This window comes from Musca vetustissima, unplaced genomic scaffold, assembly GCF_032173495.1.
Source record: "Musca vetustissima isolate MV318-11 ecotype Yass unplaced genomic scaffold, APGP_CSIRO_Mvet_v1 utg2887, whole genome shotgun sequence".
Taxonomy (NCBI): domain Eukaryota; kingdom Metazoa; phylum Arthropoda; class Insecta; order Diptera; family Muscidae; genus Musca; species Musca vetustissima.
This window is the reverse complement of record NW_026884039.1, coordinates 344590-366233: the sequence shown is the minus strand read 5'-3', so window position 1 is coordinate 366233 and position 21644 is coordinate 344590. Positions and strand designations below refer to the sequence as shown.

The 21644-nt window shown below is 34.3% G+C and overlaps 1 protein-coding gene across 1 annotated transcript in view; it reads right to left on the bottom strand.

Moving 5' to 3' along the window:
• LOC133331018 (dmX-like protein 2) overlaps positions 1-21644 on the bottom strand; it is a 190910-nt gene that overhangs the window by 27271 nt on the left and 141995 nt on the right. The window contains exons 16-18 of the mRNA XM_061539419.1: positions 6017-6286; positions 5894-5963; positions 4940-5014 (exon numbers count right to left, since the gene is read on the bottom strand). Coding sequence (XP_061395403.1) covers positions 4940-5014; positions 5894-5963; positions 6017-6286 — 415 coding nt within the window. The remainder of the gene's footprint in view (positions 1-4939; positions 5015-5893; positions 5964-6016; positions 6287-21644) is intronic.

Genomic DNA, 21644 nt, shown 5'->3' with positions numbered 1-21644 from the left:
TGCAACGTAATTCGTGGCAGTATATTATTAAATTAAGTAAAGTACTGTAGTGGCGCTTGCCCCAATTCGGAGTTAATATATGTTTCTGCCTGTTAACATAGATGATAGCGCCATCTATTGACATTTTCTCTTCTTATTTAATTGACATTTTTTTCTTAACTGGAAGTAAATCACTGTTGCACAGAGTTGCCGAGCTTTCAACAGCGCAAAAGAACTGTGGTTCTGCCATTTTGATTCCTTCATCTTCAACAGTCAAGGTCAGCTCTGAATATTTCTTTTGATAAATTAAGCAAAAAAGTGAAAGTCCATCGTTTGGTTTTTCCTTTAAATTATCATTTCTTTTGTCTTTAATTAATTTCGTAGTATTTTTTTTCCTCGTGAATTGAAGAATTGTTGTAGTTAATTCTTTTTATTGTATAATATAGCCTTGTATGGAACAAATTACATGTATTTCTAGCTTTATTCAACTTCCTTTAATATCCAAGGAGAAATTGAAGAATTTATGATCCACTGCGTACTAAATCTCTAATGTTTCATACATGAAATGGTAAACGATTTTTGCTCTATAAAAATTAGTTCTCTCTTATTATCGATATGCTTCTATATAGGTTCGTTTTTTCGTTTTCATCACCAACCATATAAGTGAAGTTCTTCACTCTCACGTTCAACAACAGTTTCGATCAACGAGACAAAACAGTTCTCGTTGAACGTCGCCGATTAAGCATCGTCAAGTGGGCCCCCACATATATTCAAGAATAATTGTATTTTCTGCCCTGACGGAAGGAGTCAGCTTCCGATTTTAATGCCAGTGTGTCCAGGACGGTAATACTCGGTTCCGAGTAATACTCACAAAACTAGATTGCTGAGTCTTGGAGAGAAATACCAATATATTGTGTTAGAGGGGAAAAAAGGAATACCACATTGAACGAATCCAATAGCCAATTAACAAAGTGATGAGTATGAAGAAATTTTGTTTGTGTTATTTGCCTAAGTGCCAGAATTGTCCTCCACCATACGTTGGAGTGTATATTAAATTTGTCATTCTGTTTGCAACAAAAACATATTCACCCAAGGTACCATAATGGCAGTATGGGCAATATTGTCAAATTTTTAAAATAGCTGAAGAGGAGGTTCACCCCTTTATAACTCGGGAATTACTTAAGAATATGAATAAAAGTGAACATTTTTGGGTTAATTGATCTGTCGTTGCAAAAAAAAAATTGTAAAAACAGGTTGAGGTGAACTTGTTTTTTATGTTCTCTATCGATTTATGACTAAGCCACTCATTTCACGGTCTTCGTGTCAAAGTAAAACTAGAAGCCTACAAAATAGGGACTCTCTTTGTTTCATTTTTCAACATTTTTACTGCATCTATCTTTAAATGATGCTGACAATTTGAAGCTCGTGTGTGTTTTTGAATTAAACTTCTAGCTTTAATACGCAAACAGAAATTTCTAAAAATCGATTATAAGGTTATTGTAGTCGCGAATATGAGTAATTTGATATATATTTTATGTATGTAGTATGCGCAGTTTCAGAGTAATAGAGTAACTTCGGGTAATGTGGACTATGTGGTCTAATCATCCAAAGGTGAGCATTTTGTGCGATCAAATTTCTAAAAAAAATTTTTTCGGGACAAATTTTGTCAATTGAATGATAATTATCCCGCGATCAGTAAGGTTTTTTACATTTCGGATTAAATAAAATCTTCTTCGTGAAAATTCGTGTGAGCTGGGTCATCATTCCTGGAAACACATGCGCATCAAATGGTTTTTGAGAATTATGCGATTTAGACGGAACTTAAGATAATATAGTTTTATTGTAAGATTTATTCCTATTTTGAGTTTTAAATTTTATTTTGTTAAATGGAATAAAATATCCGATTTAAAACTGAAAAACCACACGATATGTTTATTTTTGAAAAAGTCATACGGGATTTATTATCTTTGCAATATTCACCCCTATTCTGTATGTCGTCGTCGACACGAAACGACGTCGAAGAGAGTCGTCTTTTTTTCCAATTAACTCCTCTCCTCCTTGGCTCACGTCCTATTTGGTATTAGAATGTTCAGAGCCATGTCTCCATGTGTAGCTTAAGCTACGAATTTGACTTTATCCATAGATGGTGGTTTGTGTTTTGCAGGTTGACTTCGATCTTCTTTAAGAATTTGACCACAATGTTCAGACTTTCTAAGCCTTGTGTATCAGTGAACTCTTCTACTGTGAAGGAGTCACATAGTTGCGGGAAGCATCTTCTTTTGTTATTAAATTTACGAAAATTAAAAATTTCATGCGCAGCTGTTTGGATTCTGTTGAACGACTCGGACTTTATAGGTTATCCGTATTTAAAAACACACGTGTTAGTTAAGCGAACGCTTAACAACCGCCATTTTGTAAAAATCTATTTTTAAGCCCGTGGGCGTATAATACTCATTTAAACTTTTTTAGGTCACGTCTTTCTTGTGAGCCGTCCGAGGACGAACTGAGAGTCGTCTTTTGCAAATTGGTATTCGCTATGTCTTTGTCGACAATTATCGATAACAATTGAAACATTTTTGGTATTCCGTAACAATGTGTGACGACGACGATGTCGAAGATTTCTTCGTCATAGTTTTTGTTGACGACTGAAGCGTTTGAACATTTTTTTTACAAATTAAAAAAAAAAAAACATGACCGGACAAGAACAGGATACATGATTCTAGAATCTATTCAATACTTAATGCAAAATAAAGTGTAAATAAAGAAAAATATATGGGATCTATATATAAATCTGAACCGATTTTGACCAATGTCAATAGGACTCGTCTATGTGGAAATAAAATTTCATCCCAATTGGATGGATTTTTTCCAAATTTCATCCCGTTCGGATCATAATGATGGCATGTAACTTGTTTAAAATAATACATGAATGGAGGGACATGCATAAATCGACTGAAAAATAATTCTATGTATGTACATATATACTAAAAAGTAACTATGGGTCTATCTCGTTTCTTTTTGGTCGTTGCAAACACGGTTACCAAGACATAATGCCCTGTGCCACAGTGCGGTGAAGGATACAAACACATTTTTGCCCAAAAATATGCAACAAAATAAACAGCTGACCACATTTTTAGAGATGTATTTTTTGTTTTTATTGATATTATCGATAAATAGTCGACATCGTCGCATGAGTGTTACAGAATACCCAAGATCTATTAATAATAATTTATAGGCCATGAGAATACCAAATCAGTGTCGAAGTGATGTCGATGTCGATGCGAAGTGATGTCGAAAGAGAAACGTCGCCGACAATGACGACGACTTACGGAATAGGGGTGATTATTTGCAATATTTTGGCATACATTCTTAATCAGAATAAAATTCTATGTCGATTTATACATGTCCGTCTGCCTATTGAAATCATGATAGCGCTCGCATTATGAGGGAGAGAGCTTTGAAATAAATTGTTATTACTCCTAGTATGTTTGTTATTGAAAATGCTATACATTGGTCCACGTTTTGGTGTAGCCCCCATATGACGGTACATCCCAATATTCGGGATTTTGCAGCTTTGGACACCTCATCAGCTATAATTTGGTATTTTGAGATATCATTGGGTCATGTTTAGGGGTAGCCCCTATAGAGTGGTACCCCATTGCTATGTATTTTGGTGAGTATGGACACGTTTTTTCAGCCGAATTGGCTGTAATTACGTTTCGGTATATCACCCATATAATGGTATTTTGAAGGTGGACTGCATTTTCCGACCGATGGCATTTATATATACAGAAAATATAAGGGTAGCAACTTTTATCAGTATTTTGAAGGTTGTAGCGACATTTTCTCATTGTAGTGGCTGTAATTTGGCATTCCCGATGACAAAACCTATTTTTGTGAAAACTTGTATATGTTGGTCTGAGCCTACATAAAGATCCAGCTCAATTTTCATTATTATTATGCCTTTAACTGAATCTTCTCACCGAACTCCTTTTCAGAAATTATTCAATAAAGGTTGAAGTTTTAGAACAACCTCTCTACAATGTCCAGTTAAACTTTCGGTATGTTGAAGTTGCTACACCGAGTTTCCAACCTCAGTGTCAAAAATTTGGACATTATTGTCTCTGAACATTAACTTTCGACTAGCACATAATGCAATGATATAGTCCCGATATGAAATCCCCTACCGATTTAAGTAATTTTAATGTACACCACGTGGTGGAGAATATAAAAAGTTCGGCCGGGCCAAACAAAACCACTTTTTGCTTGTTTGTTTTTATTAAATGTTTATATGCCATTTTCTACGACTATTTTTATATTATCGGCAATAACTCTAAAGTTTATGAACTGTTGCTAACGGTAAAATATATAAAATTTTCACTGGCACTGAACTCAAATATTTTGAAAAAATCATATTCATGTGGTTCATATACGAAATTGTTGATTATTATATTCAAAATATTAATAATTTTCACTTTCATTATAATCACCAGTTGCATCTGTTTAATTGATGCAACTGGTGATTTTGACACATGACAATGTTATATTTAACATTTTTTGAATATAAATTATATTCACAAAAATATGAAAATTTGGCTCTGACCTAATGTATTTGTAAACCGTGACCCACAATGATATAAAATTGTATTCGTGTAAAGCTAACAGTCCACAGATTTGAAAAATATAATTTTTTTCTTTATACCTGAAATCGAATTTTTGCTAATAAAATTGGATTTCTGGTCCATAGCGCAGTGTAGTATTTTTGCACGACGCTACCATAAAAAGTGGACTAAAATTACCAATTTATAATCCAAAATACCAAATTGAAGCCAATTTGGTCCAATGTGAGACTTATATTATCTAATTTTATTTTCTATATGAAGACAAATTCAATTTAATTGTAAATATGATAGCTCTATGTTTTCCGACATACCCTTATTATATTAATTTGTATACTTACCACTTACACACGACTTTTTCTGAGGCAGCAAGGTATCCCAAATCATTATATTCTTATTTTCTGAGCTTTGACCAGCTAAAAAACAGAAATTCAGAAAAATAATTTAATATAATAATTTTTTAAAGACAAGTTAATTAGTAAAGGCACTTAATTAGACGTTAGAGATCATTCATGAAAAACTGAATAAAAACTAATATTTTTATATAGATTTCCAGCCTAGCGTAGAAATTAACGTATGTGAGGATTGCCATTATTAAATATTAAGTATGAATTTAGCCTGTTCGTTATGACCAATTATAAAATAAATATAAACTTAAAGTTGAAACCGAATAAATAGTTTATTTAAAGAAGAGAGAGAGGAAGTAGCCATTTCAAGATCAGTATTAGTTTTGATGGGTAAATTTTTAGTTGGTCTTTGTTCAACAATACTTGTTGGCTTTAAAACAGGAATGCAAGACAGGGTTACCGTTGTGCGACTAATGTCGCAATTTGCAACCTTTTTGATGTGTTTTGTCTCTATTTGCACCTTCATAAGCTTTGTGCGACTTTTCTTCTCTGTTTTTGTTAAGTTGAATTTTAATTTTTATGTGCAAATTCAACCTAATTTAGATATGTCTAGGTCGTTTTTGAGTTACAAGGGTATCTGACAAATTTACTTTTCTGTGCGACTTTTCTAAAATTTCGAGCGGTAACACTGATGCACGGCCTTGCACATGTTTGCATCATTTTTGCGGCTACGCCCTGCAAACATTTTTAATCGCCTAACTAACTAAAAAGTTATTAACGGGATAAAGTTTGTAATGACGCAGGCATGGTACAAGTCTTCCCGTGAACTTTATTATTTTCTATAAGAGATTGTGGCCGACGATGCAAGCAAAAATTCCAGTACTTTGGCACTAGGTACTAATAAATATAAAAAATATAACAAAACTGATGTATATACACATAGCTTACCTGTTGCCAGCAAACTGCACGATCCTAAAAACACAAAATCACTCAGCGACTTGTTGTGGCATTGGTACGTCTATTAAAAAAATATATATTAGGAGTATTTAAATATAAGAGCAGTGAACTTACAAAGAATGATTTGTTATTTTGAGAGGCAATGCCGGCCTGCCATAAACTTAAATTCCCGTCTCCATCTCCTATTCCAAACTTATTTCCTTGTTCCGAAAATCTACACCTTGTTACTTTGGCAAAAGTTCCCGAAGGTCGAGGGGTGCATACCACTTGCTGATGCCCCCATTCCCAAATTTGGACAGACCCATCTTGTCCTCCAGTTAAATAAAGTGGCATTAGAGGATGAGAACTCATCCTCTTCACATTATCAATTTTATGTTTTAATATCTGAAAAATAAATATAAATAATTTTCTTATTTAATAGTAGCCTCGTAATATATTTTTTGATTCACTGTCTTAAAAATACGTTTTTAGTTTTCGTCTTTGTAACAAAAATACCAAATAGAAAGTAATACTTCTCATATTTATTGTAATATAATGTAGAACCAAGGTGTATTTAATAAGGTGTAAGTGACAATCATATGGTTTTAAACTTTTTTCTTTATTGTTTGTAAAGCAAATTGTCAAAAATATTTCCAATATTACATTTAGATTTCAAAAATGGTCTTTAAATTTACGCTTTTTTTAATAAAAAAAATTTAAGAAAACTACATTCACGAGGCGGACGGAAAGGAAGCCTAGGCTTAAATCCTTTGTTACAATCCCTAGTTACATCCCTGTTCGCCGAATGGTCCGCATATTTCATGTTGTGAGGAAATCTGTCCATAAATTCCTGATACTCATAAAATCGAGGAGATTATGTTAGCCTATATTGGAATCGGCCCCTTGGTGCTTGTAACAATTCTCGGCAAAGGTTAAATACATATGGAAAGATTTTATACGGTCAACACAAGTTCCATGATTTAGTCTTTGGCCGGGGATTTATGTCTTTCAATTTTCTTTAAGAAGGCAAGAAAATTGAAAGACGCTACTCCATAGACCTAAAACCGCCAATAACCCAAGAATACACAAATTCATTAATTATTATTCAAAGAATAGTTCTTGACAAAAATAAATTAATAATTGTTTTTGTTTATTTTTGTCAAAAACTTATTGTCAGCGAGACAATTTAATTTCTATAACAACTGTTTAGCTCAGAGGGGCTCCGCCGAAGGGAGTCAGTACGCCGAATGCGTGGAGCAGTGGACCGTAGGGTAGGGGTGTACGAATAGCCGTGTGCCGTGAAAGTAAAAGAATTAAGAGAAAAACACAATAGTTTTCTTAATATAGTAATTCAATGGTTTATTGATTGTTTGGTTGTTGGTAACGAAATTACCTTACTATGCACAACGATATGTGCTCGCAACGATATGCGTGGTTGTCTGTCCGACTGACAGATTGATACTCCTTGATGCTTAAAGGAGGCGGCAAAGCAAGTGACAATTGATTATTCGTTAAAACGTCAAAAGCGCTAACTCAAGGTTGCAATAAACCGTAGCGCATACATTTTAACGAATAATAGAAGACCACATCAGGGGTCAATAAAAAGTATTATTTTTATACAAATCTAAATTAAACATTCCGGCCCCCTTGAAACATCAAGGTATGTTTCTAAACAATACAAATATATTATATCGTGTAATAGGTACAAGAGGTGTATAGTGCAGTGTGAGCATTTTAATTCGAACAAAATTTAGGGAATGGAAACGCCCATGAATCTGCAGTAACAGATTCGGAATCCAATTCCGCTACAACGATAATATTACTATGAAGCAGTTACAGATTCGGACTTCAATCGAGCTATTTTTATTATACGACATATATTAGTATGAAGACGCAAATGAACCTGCAGTTACAGATTCGGACTTCAAACGAGCTATTATTTACCCGAAACGACATTCGGGGGCTGAGCCAAATAGGACGCATCAGCATTTGTCGCGATTCCGACTTTTTCTGAAGGTCGCTTTGCAACATTATGTCCCAATAAATTTGTATTAATAAATCTTATCAACTTTTTCTTTGACATTTTTCGCAACGATTTTGAGGAAATTGTATCAAACTTTTGATTTTGGACTCTAACAGATGTGGATGATATATGTTGCGAGGGACGAAAAACAGAGGCTGAAGCTGACAACGTTTTTGACGAGCTTGACAAATTATTCGGTTTTGAAAACTCCCGATGTAACAACGTATGATGACGCTGACCACATTTGGAACAACTTGTTTTACTAGTACAATTTACTAGTTTATGTCCCTTTACCAAACAATTTATGCAACGATCTTGTCGCTTTGCGAATGCAAATCTATTTGCAGGGGAGTATTCATTAAATTTTCGACACAATTGAAGGCGGTGGGGGTTCTCACGACATAGAGAACACGATTTGTTAATTGAAGGTGGAGACGAATGTTTTGAAACAAACTTCCTAGTTGCATTTGACGATTTAGATTTATCCACAGTAATGGATATATCCACGAAATTTTCTAAACACACAAGCGTGTTTATCCTTTCTGAAAGGAAGAGCCAGAGTAATTCTAGGCAATCTTTGTTGACAAACAAAAACTAGAATTGGATCCCATTGATCCGTTGGTACATTGTATGTCAACATTGAAGATATGCAGCTATTGATGCCGCATCGAATCTCTTTCAAACCGGAGATTGTTTCTTTGTCCACAATAGGAATATTAAATAAATACGACAATTGGCGATTCACTAAAATCCGAGTATTATCGAATTCGTCATTGAGTGTTTTCCAAGCAAGCACGAAACCACGATTGGTGAGAGGAAACTGCGAAACAATTTCACGAGCTTCACCACTTGTCTTATGTCGCAAATAGAACAAACGTTCAACATCAGACAACTTGGAATTTTTTATAAATATCGCGCTAAACAAATCCCGAAAGGAATGCCATTTAGAAAAATCTCCATCGAAAACATCAATATCTATTGGAGGCAAGGACATATTGTGAACGATATCACAAGCGGAAGAAATGTTGGAAGTGGAGGCCATATGTAAAAGAAAAAATACCAAACAATTATCCGAAAAAATGCAAAATTAAATAAAATAACGAAATTATTTTAATTAATTTGTTGTGCCGATATGGCGGGCTGTAGGGTGTACCAATTTGAAAATGTTAAAAAACAAAACAATAATAAAATACACAATAGTATTTTATTTGTATATTTATTTACAAACACCCTATGACAAACAATATAGTTAACTTATACTACCGACCAACGTAGTGTGGCTACTCAACCTAAACGGACACGATAGAAAAAGGAATGAACAGAAATTATTCCTCTCAAGCAAACAACCAACGTAAGGTGAGTACTCGACCTATGAGGACATAACAGAAAGAAGAATAACAAAAATATTCATCCTTCGTTTGTTATGTTAGTTCACTGATCTAACAAAGCACAAACAACAAGTGCTGATCAGAGAACAACAACAAAGATAGCAGTGATGTAGGTAGACGATCAAACAATGTTGTTGTTGCTGTTTACGACAAAGCAAACAGACGAGAAATTTGACTGTTGTTACAACGAAAAAAAAACAGAATGAATGTAACAACAACAATATGCAATATTATTGTGACAAACAAAACAACGAAATAATATTGCAGTTTTTGCTTTATGTAGAAAAGCGGAAGAAGAAAATGTAACTTTTTAACAACAACAATGCTTGAAAAGAGGACCAAACAAACAGGGAATGTCAATGAATTTTGCGATAATGATATTTTTGGTTTTTGTTTTGGTTATGATGCTGCCGAATGCAAGCATCCAAATAAAAGCCAACGATAGGCGAGAAACCAACGAAGGGGTGATGCGACCAAAGCGACCTTTGAACAGAACCGATTGTTTTGTTATGGTCGCGACAATTTACTTCCGCGGGCTCACTTGTATACACTGCACTATACGTACCTTGCAATTTTAAAGTAATGGACTGTATGTTGTTGGATTCCAAGTAGTGGCCAATTGGGCTGGTGAATCCGGTTCGATTGGACCAAATGTTTAGCTCAGAGGGGCTCCGCCGAAGGGAGTCAGTACGCCGAATGCGTGGAGCAGTGGACCGTAGGGTAGGGGTGTACGAATAGCCGTGTGCCGTGAAAGTAAAAGAATTAAGAGAAAAACACAATAGTTTTCTTAATATAGTAATTCAATGGTTTATTGATTGTTTGGTTGTTGGTAACGAAATTACCTTACTATGCACAACGATATGTGCTCGCAACGATATGCGTGGTTGTCTGTCCGACTGACAGATTGATACTCCTTGATGCTTAAAGGAGGCGGCAAAGCAAGTGACAATTGATTATTCGTTAAAACGTCAAAAGCGCTAACTCAAGGTTGCAATAAACCGTAGCGCATACATTTTAACGAATAATAGAAGACCACATCAGGGGTCAATAAAAAGTATTATTTTTATACAAATCTAAATTAAACAACAACAATGTTTTTTTTTTGTAAAATATGTGTTGTTGTATCTGATGCATACTCCATATTAAATACACCTTGATGTAGAACATAAGTAAATGTAAGGTCACATTAGGATTGCCATAGTCTGATCACATAATATTTTCAAAGGCAAACACAAAAACAGCTGATTTTGGGTAAATAAAATTATTTGACAGCAAGCTAAAATTTGAGCAAAGCTTCCAAAATGTGGACAACTAAAGGTAAATATTTATTTATAATATATTTTATAAATTATATTATAAAATATATATGAAGGCGCCGGGTAACAAAGACCATATCGACGCCTCCGAACCATAGTATGCTAAGTCGACTTAGCATGTTTTACAGTTCTTTACGTTTTTAGATACTACGGTCCTTAATTTAAATTATCTGAAATTTTGGTAATCATCGGCCAATCCAAACCAAAGTTATAAGCAAATGTACTTAGCATGGCCCGTAAGATTTAAGGAACTTCCATACCATAATGTGGTAAGTACACTTAGCATATTTAGGCTTGGAACTTTTTGAATTATTTCGAATGCTAAGTAGACTTATACCGTAGACAGACGACAGCCTTAATTTGCATTAAAAAGTTCTTAATTTGAATTAATATTTACCCCTAACAGACGAGAGTTTCTGCATTTATGAAACAATTTGTTTGTTTGTCTGTGTGTAGGAAGAAGATATTGGCATTTGTTTTCAATATTTTTTGGGATTATGTCTTTATGAAATTGATACATTGCAGAAAGGAAGAAAATCAGCCAAAACGATAGTAAAACAGCTCCCAATTTGAATAATTGTTGAATTTTCCTTTATTTATAAATTTTATTCTCATAAACGTAAACAAATTTGACAACAATCAATTTATTTTCTACAGCATTGCCATATGAAATTGCTTAATTCAGTATAAATTCAGTTTGATTTTGTGCATTAAAAACACATAAAAATGAGGATAATGTACAAATTAATTTGAATTAAGGCTGTTAATGCAAATTAAGGCTGTCGTCTGTCTAGGCTATTAGTTCGCTATGTATACTTGGCATTGTCGTTATGCGTGGAGCAGTGGACCGTAGGGTAGGGGTGTACGAATAGCCGTGTGCCGTGAAAGTAAAAGAATTAAGAGAAAAACACAATAGTTTTCTTAATATAGTAATTCAATGGTTTATTGATTGTTTGGTTGTTGGTAACGAAATTACCTTACTATGCACAACGATATGTGCTCGCAACGATATGCGTGGTTGTCTGTCCGACTGACAGATTGATACTCCTTGATGCTTAAAGGAGGCGGCAAAGCAAGTGACAATTGATTATTCGTTAAAACGTCAAAAGCGCTAACTCAAGGTTGCAATAAACCGTAGCGCATACATTTTAACGAATAATAGAAGACCACATCAGGGGTCAATAAAAAGTATTATTTTTATACAAATCTAAATTAAACATTCCGGCCCCCTTGAAACATCAAGGTATGTTTCTAAACAATACAAATATATTATATCGTGTAATAGGTACAAGAGGTGTATAGTGCAGTGTGAGCATTTTAATTCGAACAAAATTTAGGGAATGGAAACGCCCATGAATCTGCAGTAACAGATTCGGAATCCAATTCCGCTACAACGATAATATTACTATGAAGCAGTTACAGATTCGGACTTCAATCGAGCTATTTTTATTATACGACATATATTAGTATGAAGACGAAAATGAACCTGCAGTTACAGATTCGGACTTCAAACGAGCTATTATTTACCCGAAACGACATTCGGGGGCTGAGCCAAATAGGACGCATCAGCATTTGTCGCGATTCCGACTTTTTCTGAAGGTCGCTTTGCAACATTATGTCCCAATAAATTTGTATTAATAAATCTTATCAACTTTTTCTTTGACATTTTTCGCAACGATTTTGAGGAAATTGTATCAAACTTTTGATTTTGGACTCTAACAGATGTGGATGATATATGTTGCGAGGGACGAAAAACAGAGGCTGAAGCTGACAACGGTTTTGACGAGCTTGACAAATTATTCGGTTTTGAAAACTCCCGATGTAACAACGTATGATGACGCTGACCACATTTGGAACAACTTGTTTTACTAGTACAATTTACTAGTTTATGTCCCTTTACCAAACAATTTATGCAACGATCTTGTCGCTTTGCGAATGCAAATCTATTTGCAGGGGAGTATTCATTAAATTTTCGACACAATTGAAGGCGGTGGGGGTTCTCACGACATAGAGAACACGATTTGTTAATTGAAGGTGGAGACGAATGTTTTGAAACAAACTTCCTAGTTGCATTTGACGATTTAGATTTATCCACAGTAATGGATATATCCACGAAATTTTCTAAACACACAAGCGTGTTTATCCTTTCTGAAAGGAAGAGCCAGAGTAATTCTAGGCAATCTTTGTTGACAAACAAAAACTAGAATTGGATCCCATTGATCCGTTGGTACATTGTATGTCAACATTGAAGATATGCAGCTATTGATGCCGCATCGAATCTCTTTCAAACCGGAGATTGTTTCTTTGTCCACAATAGGAATATTAAATAAATACGACAATTGGCGATTCACTAAAATCCGAGTATTATCGAATTCGTCATTGAGTGTTTTCCAAGCAAGCACGAAACCACGATTGGTGAGAGGAAACTGCGAAACAATTTCACGAGCTTCACCACTTGTCTTATGTCGCAAATAGAACAAACGTTCAACATCAGACAACTTGGAATTTTTTATAAATATCGCGCTAAACAAATCCCGAAAGGAATGCCATTTAGAAAAATCTCCATCGAAAACATCAATATCTATTGGAGGCAAGGACATATTGTGAACGATATCACAAGCGGAAGAAATGTTGGAAGTGGAGGCCATATGTAAAAGAAAAAATACCAAACAATTATCCGAAAAAATGCAAAATTAAATAAAATAACGAAATTATTTTAATTAATTTGTTGTGCCGATATGGCGTGCTGTAGGGTGTACCAATTTGAAAATGTTAAAAAACAAAACAATAATAAAATACACAATAGTATTTTATTTGTATATTTATTTACAAACACCCTATGACAAACAATATAGTTAACTTATACTACCGACCAACGTAGTGTGGCTACTCAACCTAAACGGACACGATAGAAAAAGGAATGAACAGAAATTATTCCTCTCAAGCAAACAACCAACGTAAGGTGAGTACTCGACCTATGAGGACATAACAGAAAGAAGAATAACAAAAATATTCATCCTTCGTTTGTTATGTTAGTTCACTGATCTAACAAAGCACAAACAACAAGTGCTGATCAGAGAACAACAACAAAGATAGCAGTGATGTAGGTAGACGATCAAACAATGTTGTTGTTGCTGTTTACGACAAAGCAAACAGACGAGAAATTTGACTGTTGTTACAACGAAAAAAAAACAGAATGAATGTAACAACAACAATATGCAATATTATTGTGACAAACAAAACAACGAAATAATATTGCAGTTTTTGCTTTATGTAGAAAAGCGGAAGAAGAAAATGTAACTTTTTAACAACAACAATGCTTGTTGTTGTTAAAACAAACAGGGAATGTCAATGAATTTTGCGATAATGATATTTTTGGTTTTTGTTTTGGTTATGATGCTGCCGAATGCAAGCATCCAAATAAAAGCCAACGATAGGCGAGAAACCAACGAAGGGGTGATGCGACCAAAGCGACCTTTGAACAGAACCGATTGTTTTGTTATGGTCGCGACAATTTACTTCCGCGGGCTCACTTGTATACACTGCACTATACGTACCTTGCAATTTTAAAGTAATGGACTGTATGTTGTTGGATTCCAAGTAGTGGCCAATTGGGCTGGTGAATCCGGTTCGATTGGACCAAATGTTTAGCTCAGAGGGGCTCCGCCGAAGGGAGTCAGTACGCCGAATGCGTGGAGCAGTGGACCGTAGGGTAGGGGTGTACGAATAGCCGTGTGCCGTGAAAGTAAAAGAATTAAGAGAAAAACACAATAGTTTTCTTAATATAGTAATTCAATGGTTTATTGATTGTTTGGTTGTTGGTAACGAAATTACCTTACTATGCACAACGATATGTGCTCGCAACGATATGCGTGGTTGTCTGTCCGACTGACAGATTGATACTCCTTGATGCTTAAAGGAGGCGGCAAAGCAAGTGACAATTGATTATTCGTTAAAACGTCAAAAGCGCTAACTCAAGGTTGCAATAAACCGTAGCGCATACATTTTAACGAATAATAGAAGACCACATCAGGGGTCAATAAAAAGTATTATTTTTATACAAATCTAAATTAAACAACAACAATGTTTTTTTTTTTTGTAAAATATGTGTTGTTGTATCTGATGCATACTCCATATTAAATACACCTTGATGTAGAACATAAGTAAATGTAAGGTCACATTAGGATTGCCATAGTCTGATCACATAATATTTTCAAAGGCAAACACAAAAACAGCTGATTTTGGGTAAATAAAATTATTTGACAGCAAGCTAAAATTTGAGCAAAGCTTCCAAAATGTGGACAACTAAAGGTAAATATTTATTTATAATATATTTTATAAATTATATTATAAAATATATATGAAGGCGCCGGGTAACAAAGACCATATCGACGCCTCCGAACCATAGTATGCTAAGTCGACTTAGCATGTTTTACAGTTCTTTACGTTTTTAGATACTACGGTCCTTAATTTAAATTATCTGAAATTTTGGTAATCATCGGCCAATCCAAACCAAAGTTATAAGCAAATGTACTTAGCATGGCCCGTAAGATTTAAGGAACTTCCATACCATAATGTGGTAAGTACACTTAGCATATTTAGGCTTGGAACTTTTTGAATTATTTCGAATGCTAAGTAGACTTATACCGTAGACAGACGACAGCCTTAATTTGCATTAAAAAGTTCTTAATTTGAATTAATATTTACCCCTGATAGACGAGAGTTTCTGCATTTATGAAACAATTTGTTTGTTTGTCTGTGTGTAGGAAGAAGATATTGGCATTTGTTTTCAATATTTTTTGGGATTATGTCTTTATGAAATTGATACATTGCAGAAAGGAAGAAAATCAGCCAAAACGATAGTAAAACAGCTCCCAATTTGAATAATTGTTGAATTTTCCTTTATTTATAAATTTTATTCTCATAAACGTAAACAAATTTGACAACAATCAATTTATTTTCTACAGCATTGCCATATGAAATTGCTTAATTCAGTATAAATTCAGTTTGATTTTGTGCATTAAAAACACATAAAAATGAGGATAATGTACAAATTAATTTGAATTAAGGCTGTTAATGCAAATTAAGGCTGTCGTCTGTCTAGGCTATTAGTTCGCTATGTATACTTGGCATTGTCGTTATTTTATTTTTAGTGTTTCTAAGTTCACATAGCATGATTTTCCTTGAACTTCAAAGAGTAATTTGTGTGTGTAAGTATACATAGCATACTATAGTTTGGAAAAAATAGTCGACTTATAAAGAACGAAAATTTTCACATTTTTACAAATGATATGAGTTCGATTGCGCGGAAAAAGCTGAAATTGGCACAAAATATGTCAAAAGGTAATTGTAATTTATATTTAGTTTTATATTATGTTATTAATCTGATTTCGGTTCTAAAAAGGAGAAGTAATAACTACAGAGACCATGCTAAGTAACAAAGAGGAAAATAAAGGAAAGCAATTTAAGAAGAAATTAGTTCTCGCGATTATAAAATATATCATTGTGCATATGTTTGTAACAGGCAAAAGAAAACGAGATAGACCCATAGTTCCTTTTGAGAATATGCATAAAATCACTTTCTGAGTCGCTTTATGCATGTCCGTCAAAATGAAATTTCGGTGCCGGTTCCTTAATGGTCTTGGGAGAATTTTATAGCGACGGAATGCTTGATGTGGCATTTCCTAGTTGCCGGATGAATTCAATGGAGTACGTTCAAGTCTTTGAAGACGAATTATTGCCATTTTGGGAAAGCAGCAACGATGAAGGATTCATTTTTCAGCAGGACAACGCGCCATTTCATAAAAGTCGCCATACTTTAGAATGGTTAAAATAAAAAAATATTTAAAGTATGAACTGGTCCGCATGTTCTTCCGACCAGAATGTGATCGAGAACATAGGGGGAATCTTAACTCGTCGTGTCTATGCGGAAAACCGCCAATACCAGACTGTTTTTAACCTCAAAGAAGTAATAATCGATAAATGGCGGTCAATCGACGATGATTTGCAAAAAATTGACAGAGAGTATGATGGATAGAATTTTTGATCTTATTAAAAAAAGGGAGGCCCTAACTCGTCGTGTCTATGCGGAAAACAGCCAATACCAGACTGTTTTTAACCTCAAAGAAGTAATAATCGATAAATGGCGGTCAATCGACGATGATTTGCAAAAAAAAAAAATGATAGAGAGTATGATGGATAGAATTTTTGATCTTATTCAAAATAAGGGAGGCCCTACCCATTATTGATTAATGTTATGTTATTTTATTTAAGGTTTTAATAATAATTATATCTAATTTTGTAAAAGTTGTGCAACATAATAAATTTAAGATTGCAGAATTAGGCGAAACCATAAAGAATAAATCAATTATTTTTGTTAAATAATATGGGTTTTTGGTCATTTTGACTGTGTACAATAACTTAACGTGTCCATTTTATTTGTAAAATAATATACCAATTGAATTAATGGTGCGTCTATAGTTGTGACACGTAGTGTATTTTATAATCTTAGTTCGTCTAAGTATAATGACAATAAAATGCATCACCATTTTGTTCCAAAGTATTCTAAGTCGACTTAGCCGACTTATCATTAAATGTTTGTACATGCTAAAGTATTCTAAGTCGTTTTTAGCTATAATCTGCTAGAAAAATGTTGAATTTAGACGTGCTACCAAAATTATATTTATATTTCGTTAAAATCAGCAAAACACTTAATATTCTACCTCACACCCCTCCCGAGATAAAGCCCGTAAACTTTGAGAGCTTCTCCTGAAAAACTCACTTTTCAGACTTAGCATACTATTCTTCGGAGGCGTCGATATGCGCAAAAAAGACTACATTACATAATGTAAAGTACATGGGAAAGTTATGGGATATGCGTAAGTATTATATCAAGCTAATAGGTTCTGATTTAAACATCACGAATATTATGTATTTGCAGATATGAGCGAATTTGGTTTATGAGGTATTTTGAAAATAGTCAAGGATTTTGTCAATACTTAAATTAATTGCAGAGGAATGACATTCCACTAAAATATGCGAGACAGACAGCGTATCACCACAAAATGAGCAAGAAGAAGGCATTGTATTTTCATAAAAATGACGTGTGTTAAAAATGCACTTTCCAACCCGCAGTCGAGCAAGAAATATGCAATCTTTCCTACTTAGACTAATATCGTACTGTTTTCTAGGGATTTCTGGATTAACACTTCTAAGAAAAGTAGAACAAGACTGTCATTTGTTTTTGATTTTTTCATTTTGTAATGATTTGTAGATACTCATTAGGCTAAACCAAAAGCATGACATGTCAAATATATTGGTAAGATGAAAAGCTTCTTTTGCCATTTTATCAGTGAAGCCATTGCCTTTTATATCAGAATGTGAAGGTATCCATAAGATATTGACTTCACAATTGTGTGCAATAAAAATAATGTTGTTGAAAACTCCTCCTTTATTTTTAGATAGGGCTTTCATTACACCAAGATTATAAACACATATTAAGGTTTTTATTCCGTTTACGGCGTGACCGATGGCTACCTTAACCGCAGAAAGTTCGGCTGTGAAAACTCCTGTACGGTTTGGCAGTCTGGCCTGACAAATTATAGAGAAATTGTCAGTTGATATTTGCTCAATTACAGAAAAAGCTGTGAGGTTTCCATTAAAGGAGCCATCAGTAATAGGATCAATAGTTTTTGGTAACAGATTTTGCTAGTATAGTCTTTTTTATAAAAACACAAACTTGTATAAAACGAAATCGATTTTCGGTGTGATATTTGATTGGTTGGTTTGGGTGGCAAAGGAATTTGGAATTTTGAGAAGAGTTTTAGGATGCGATCGATAGCCGATAAGTATGATATATTGCTTCTATTAGCATTACTCCAAATTATGTTGTGAAGTCCATGAGAATGTAATGTTAGAGCCTTACTACCTAGGCTTAAAGAAAACTTATGTAAAGTATTTTGGAAATCCTGATATTTTGCTTCAACATATAGAGCTTCAAGAGGTGTAGAACGAAGGAGACCTGTGGCTGTTCTAAAGCAATTGTTCATAGCAGTATTTAATTTAGAAATATTGGTTTTGGAAGTGAATCCATAAATTGTTATACCATGGGAAATTGTACCATATACTAAGGATTTACAAATGTTAACTGCTGTGTCAATGTGGGGCCCTTTGGTCTTTGAACCTATAAGTCTTAGAAGATTGTTAATTTTGCTTGCAGAACTTGTATGTTCTCGTTCCATATTAGGTTCTTGGTGAAAGTAAGACCCAAAATTTTCATTCTATGAGAAACATTGACCGTGTTTTCCTGCAAGCTAATGGTGGAACTTGCACACCTTCTTTTGCGACATACATGCAATATATCGATTTTGTTTAAAGGGATGACCGCGCCAACTCTTTTAGCCCAACTCTGAATTTTGTTATTAAAAATATTTAAATTATTTACAACCTTATGCTGGTCGCCAGATGTTATTGCAAATATGTTATCCGTAAATACTCCAACATAGTCTATTTCTTTTAGGTTTTCTAAAATTTTGCACAATGAATTTGCATAAATGTTGTAAAGTATAACGGAGAGTGGTGACCCCTGCGGTATACCATTATCTATAGGTAGAATGTTGGAAAAATAGCCGTCAACCCTAACTAATATTCGTCTATAGGTTAGAAAGGAACGCAACAAAATCAAATATTGATCCTGTACTCCCCAACTCTGAAGCTCGGACAATATACTGGTGTATATAACCCGATCAAATGCTTTTGCTAAATCTTCTGATATAAGAACACTGTGTTTTCTTATATCAGACTGTAATGCTGTATATTGGACAAATGAGGCACGCAGTATTTCAGAAGGCGGCGGGATATTACTTTCTCAAAGATTTTGGAGAGAATTGGGAGTAACGATATTGGTCTATATCCTTCCAATGTATAAGGATTTTTACCTGGTTTTGGAATAGGACAGAGTATAGCAATTTTCCAGTCATGCGGACATATTCCATTAAATAATATATTGTTGTACAATCTGCATAATCGTCTTTTTATTAATATCGGTGCGTTGCGTACCATGGAGTATGTTAACTTGTCCAAGGAAGGTGTGGATCAGAGATGGACATGCGGTAGCTTTTTCTTGACTTGCGTTATGCATAAAATAAAGCGATAGTAATACTTAACGCAACTACAAATGATGCGGTATAGTACAGTCAACACTCGGTCATTCGTGAAAATACTGCCATTGTTGACTCTCACTTTACCGATTGTTTTCCATTCACATCATATCTTCGTATAAACACTCTCTGCTATCGCCAGCTTCGTTCAGAGTGTTTTTATGCATGTGAGTGCGGGAGAACATAAACAATGCAAACAACGCAAAAGAAACGAAGTCAATCGAATCAATGCGGTGCACCGCATCATAACAGTACTACTCTATGAGTGAAGTTTGTTTTTTTGACCAGTTAATTTTAGAATGAACTATGACAATCCAGTTTTTAATTTATTTTTGTTATGTTATACATAACAACGAATTATTCTTTTAATTTTTAAATAATTTTTTTATTTCCCCTAATAACTATACTGACTATTTTATATGTAGCAATTTTATAATAAAAAAATTAATTAATTAAAAAAAAACGTTTTTGTACTATTAATATCTAATTTGCCATTAACTGTAGTTGCGTTATTTTATTTTATGCAAAACGCAGGTCAAAAATAATATACCGCAAGCCAACCCCTGTGTATAGAAAATTACTCCTAATGTTATTCTCAACACCAGTTTTGTATTTTACTCTTTCACACAATAAGTCATTTGATCGTATAACACGTTATTCATTTGGTGGTTGATTTATTTCAACCTGCGCTCTCCACACACTCGGTAGTGCAAACTCTGCTATGAACGATCATTTGCGTTGTTTGTGGAAACAATTGTAGTCCGGTGGGATTCAATTGTATTTGACTTACTTTTGTGTTTATGTTGTGCTTAGGAGAATTTGCGTTGGTGAATATGAATGATTTTTCTATTGCGTTAGCCGGTGTACTACTAGTTGCGTTGAATGGATGTCATTCTCTGGTGTGGATCAATCTCACTAACTTCTATAGATTTTGTCAGGGCTTGATTGTTCCCATCAACCTGGTTTATGTTGGAAATTGAAAAGGAATATTTGGTGGAACAGACAGATGTGTCGAAAACTGAATCTGAGCTAATAGAGCTCCATAATGTAGAGAAAGCATTTACAATGATTTTTGGATGAGTAATAATATTATTATCCAATTGTATACTTGAAAACCTATTGAACTTTGGATTTCATAAGTTATTCACTTTACCCCATAGGTGACGAACATCCATAGGTGGCTTCATTGAATTAAGGAAACGCTCCCATGTTAATATTTTTGCTATTTTACATTCCCGTTTTACTAAGACACTTATTTTTCTTTAATAAACGCAGTTCCCTATATTCCTATGTCTTTTAAAAGTCCTCCAAGCTCGTTGCCTTTCTCGTATTAACCTTGCCAGATCACTGTTAAACCATACTGGTATTTTCCTTTCTTTCGTTCTGCGAGTGATTGGAATGGATTCATTTGCGATTTTCTAAATAGCCGCTTAATTTGTGATGCGTCTTTGTTAACATTTTCCGATTCAATGAAGTTGGAGTTGTAAATAAGTAATTCAGATCGAAATAGGCTCCAGTTGGCTTTAGTATCTATAAATCTTGGAATAAAGTTCTTGATTGGGATAGGAATGTCATTTGATATGAGGATCGGAAAATGATCACCAATTTCTGGTAAAGGTAGTGTTTTCCAGGTCAACGAAGAAGCTAAATCAGAGTGACACATGGAGATATCTATGGCTGTTAAGGTATGTCAGGTGCTCTATAATGTAGGGGAGCCATCTATCTGCAAAATCCTCCCATATAAGCCCTCCTGAAGAGGTGTCAGAAGATCCCCATAATGTATTGAGTATTTAAATCGCCTAGTAGGAGTGTTGGTCGGGTTGATGGAATGTTTATTCGATTGATCATTTCTCGTGATAAAGAAATATCGTGCTCCTT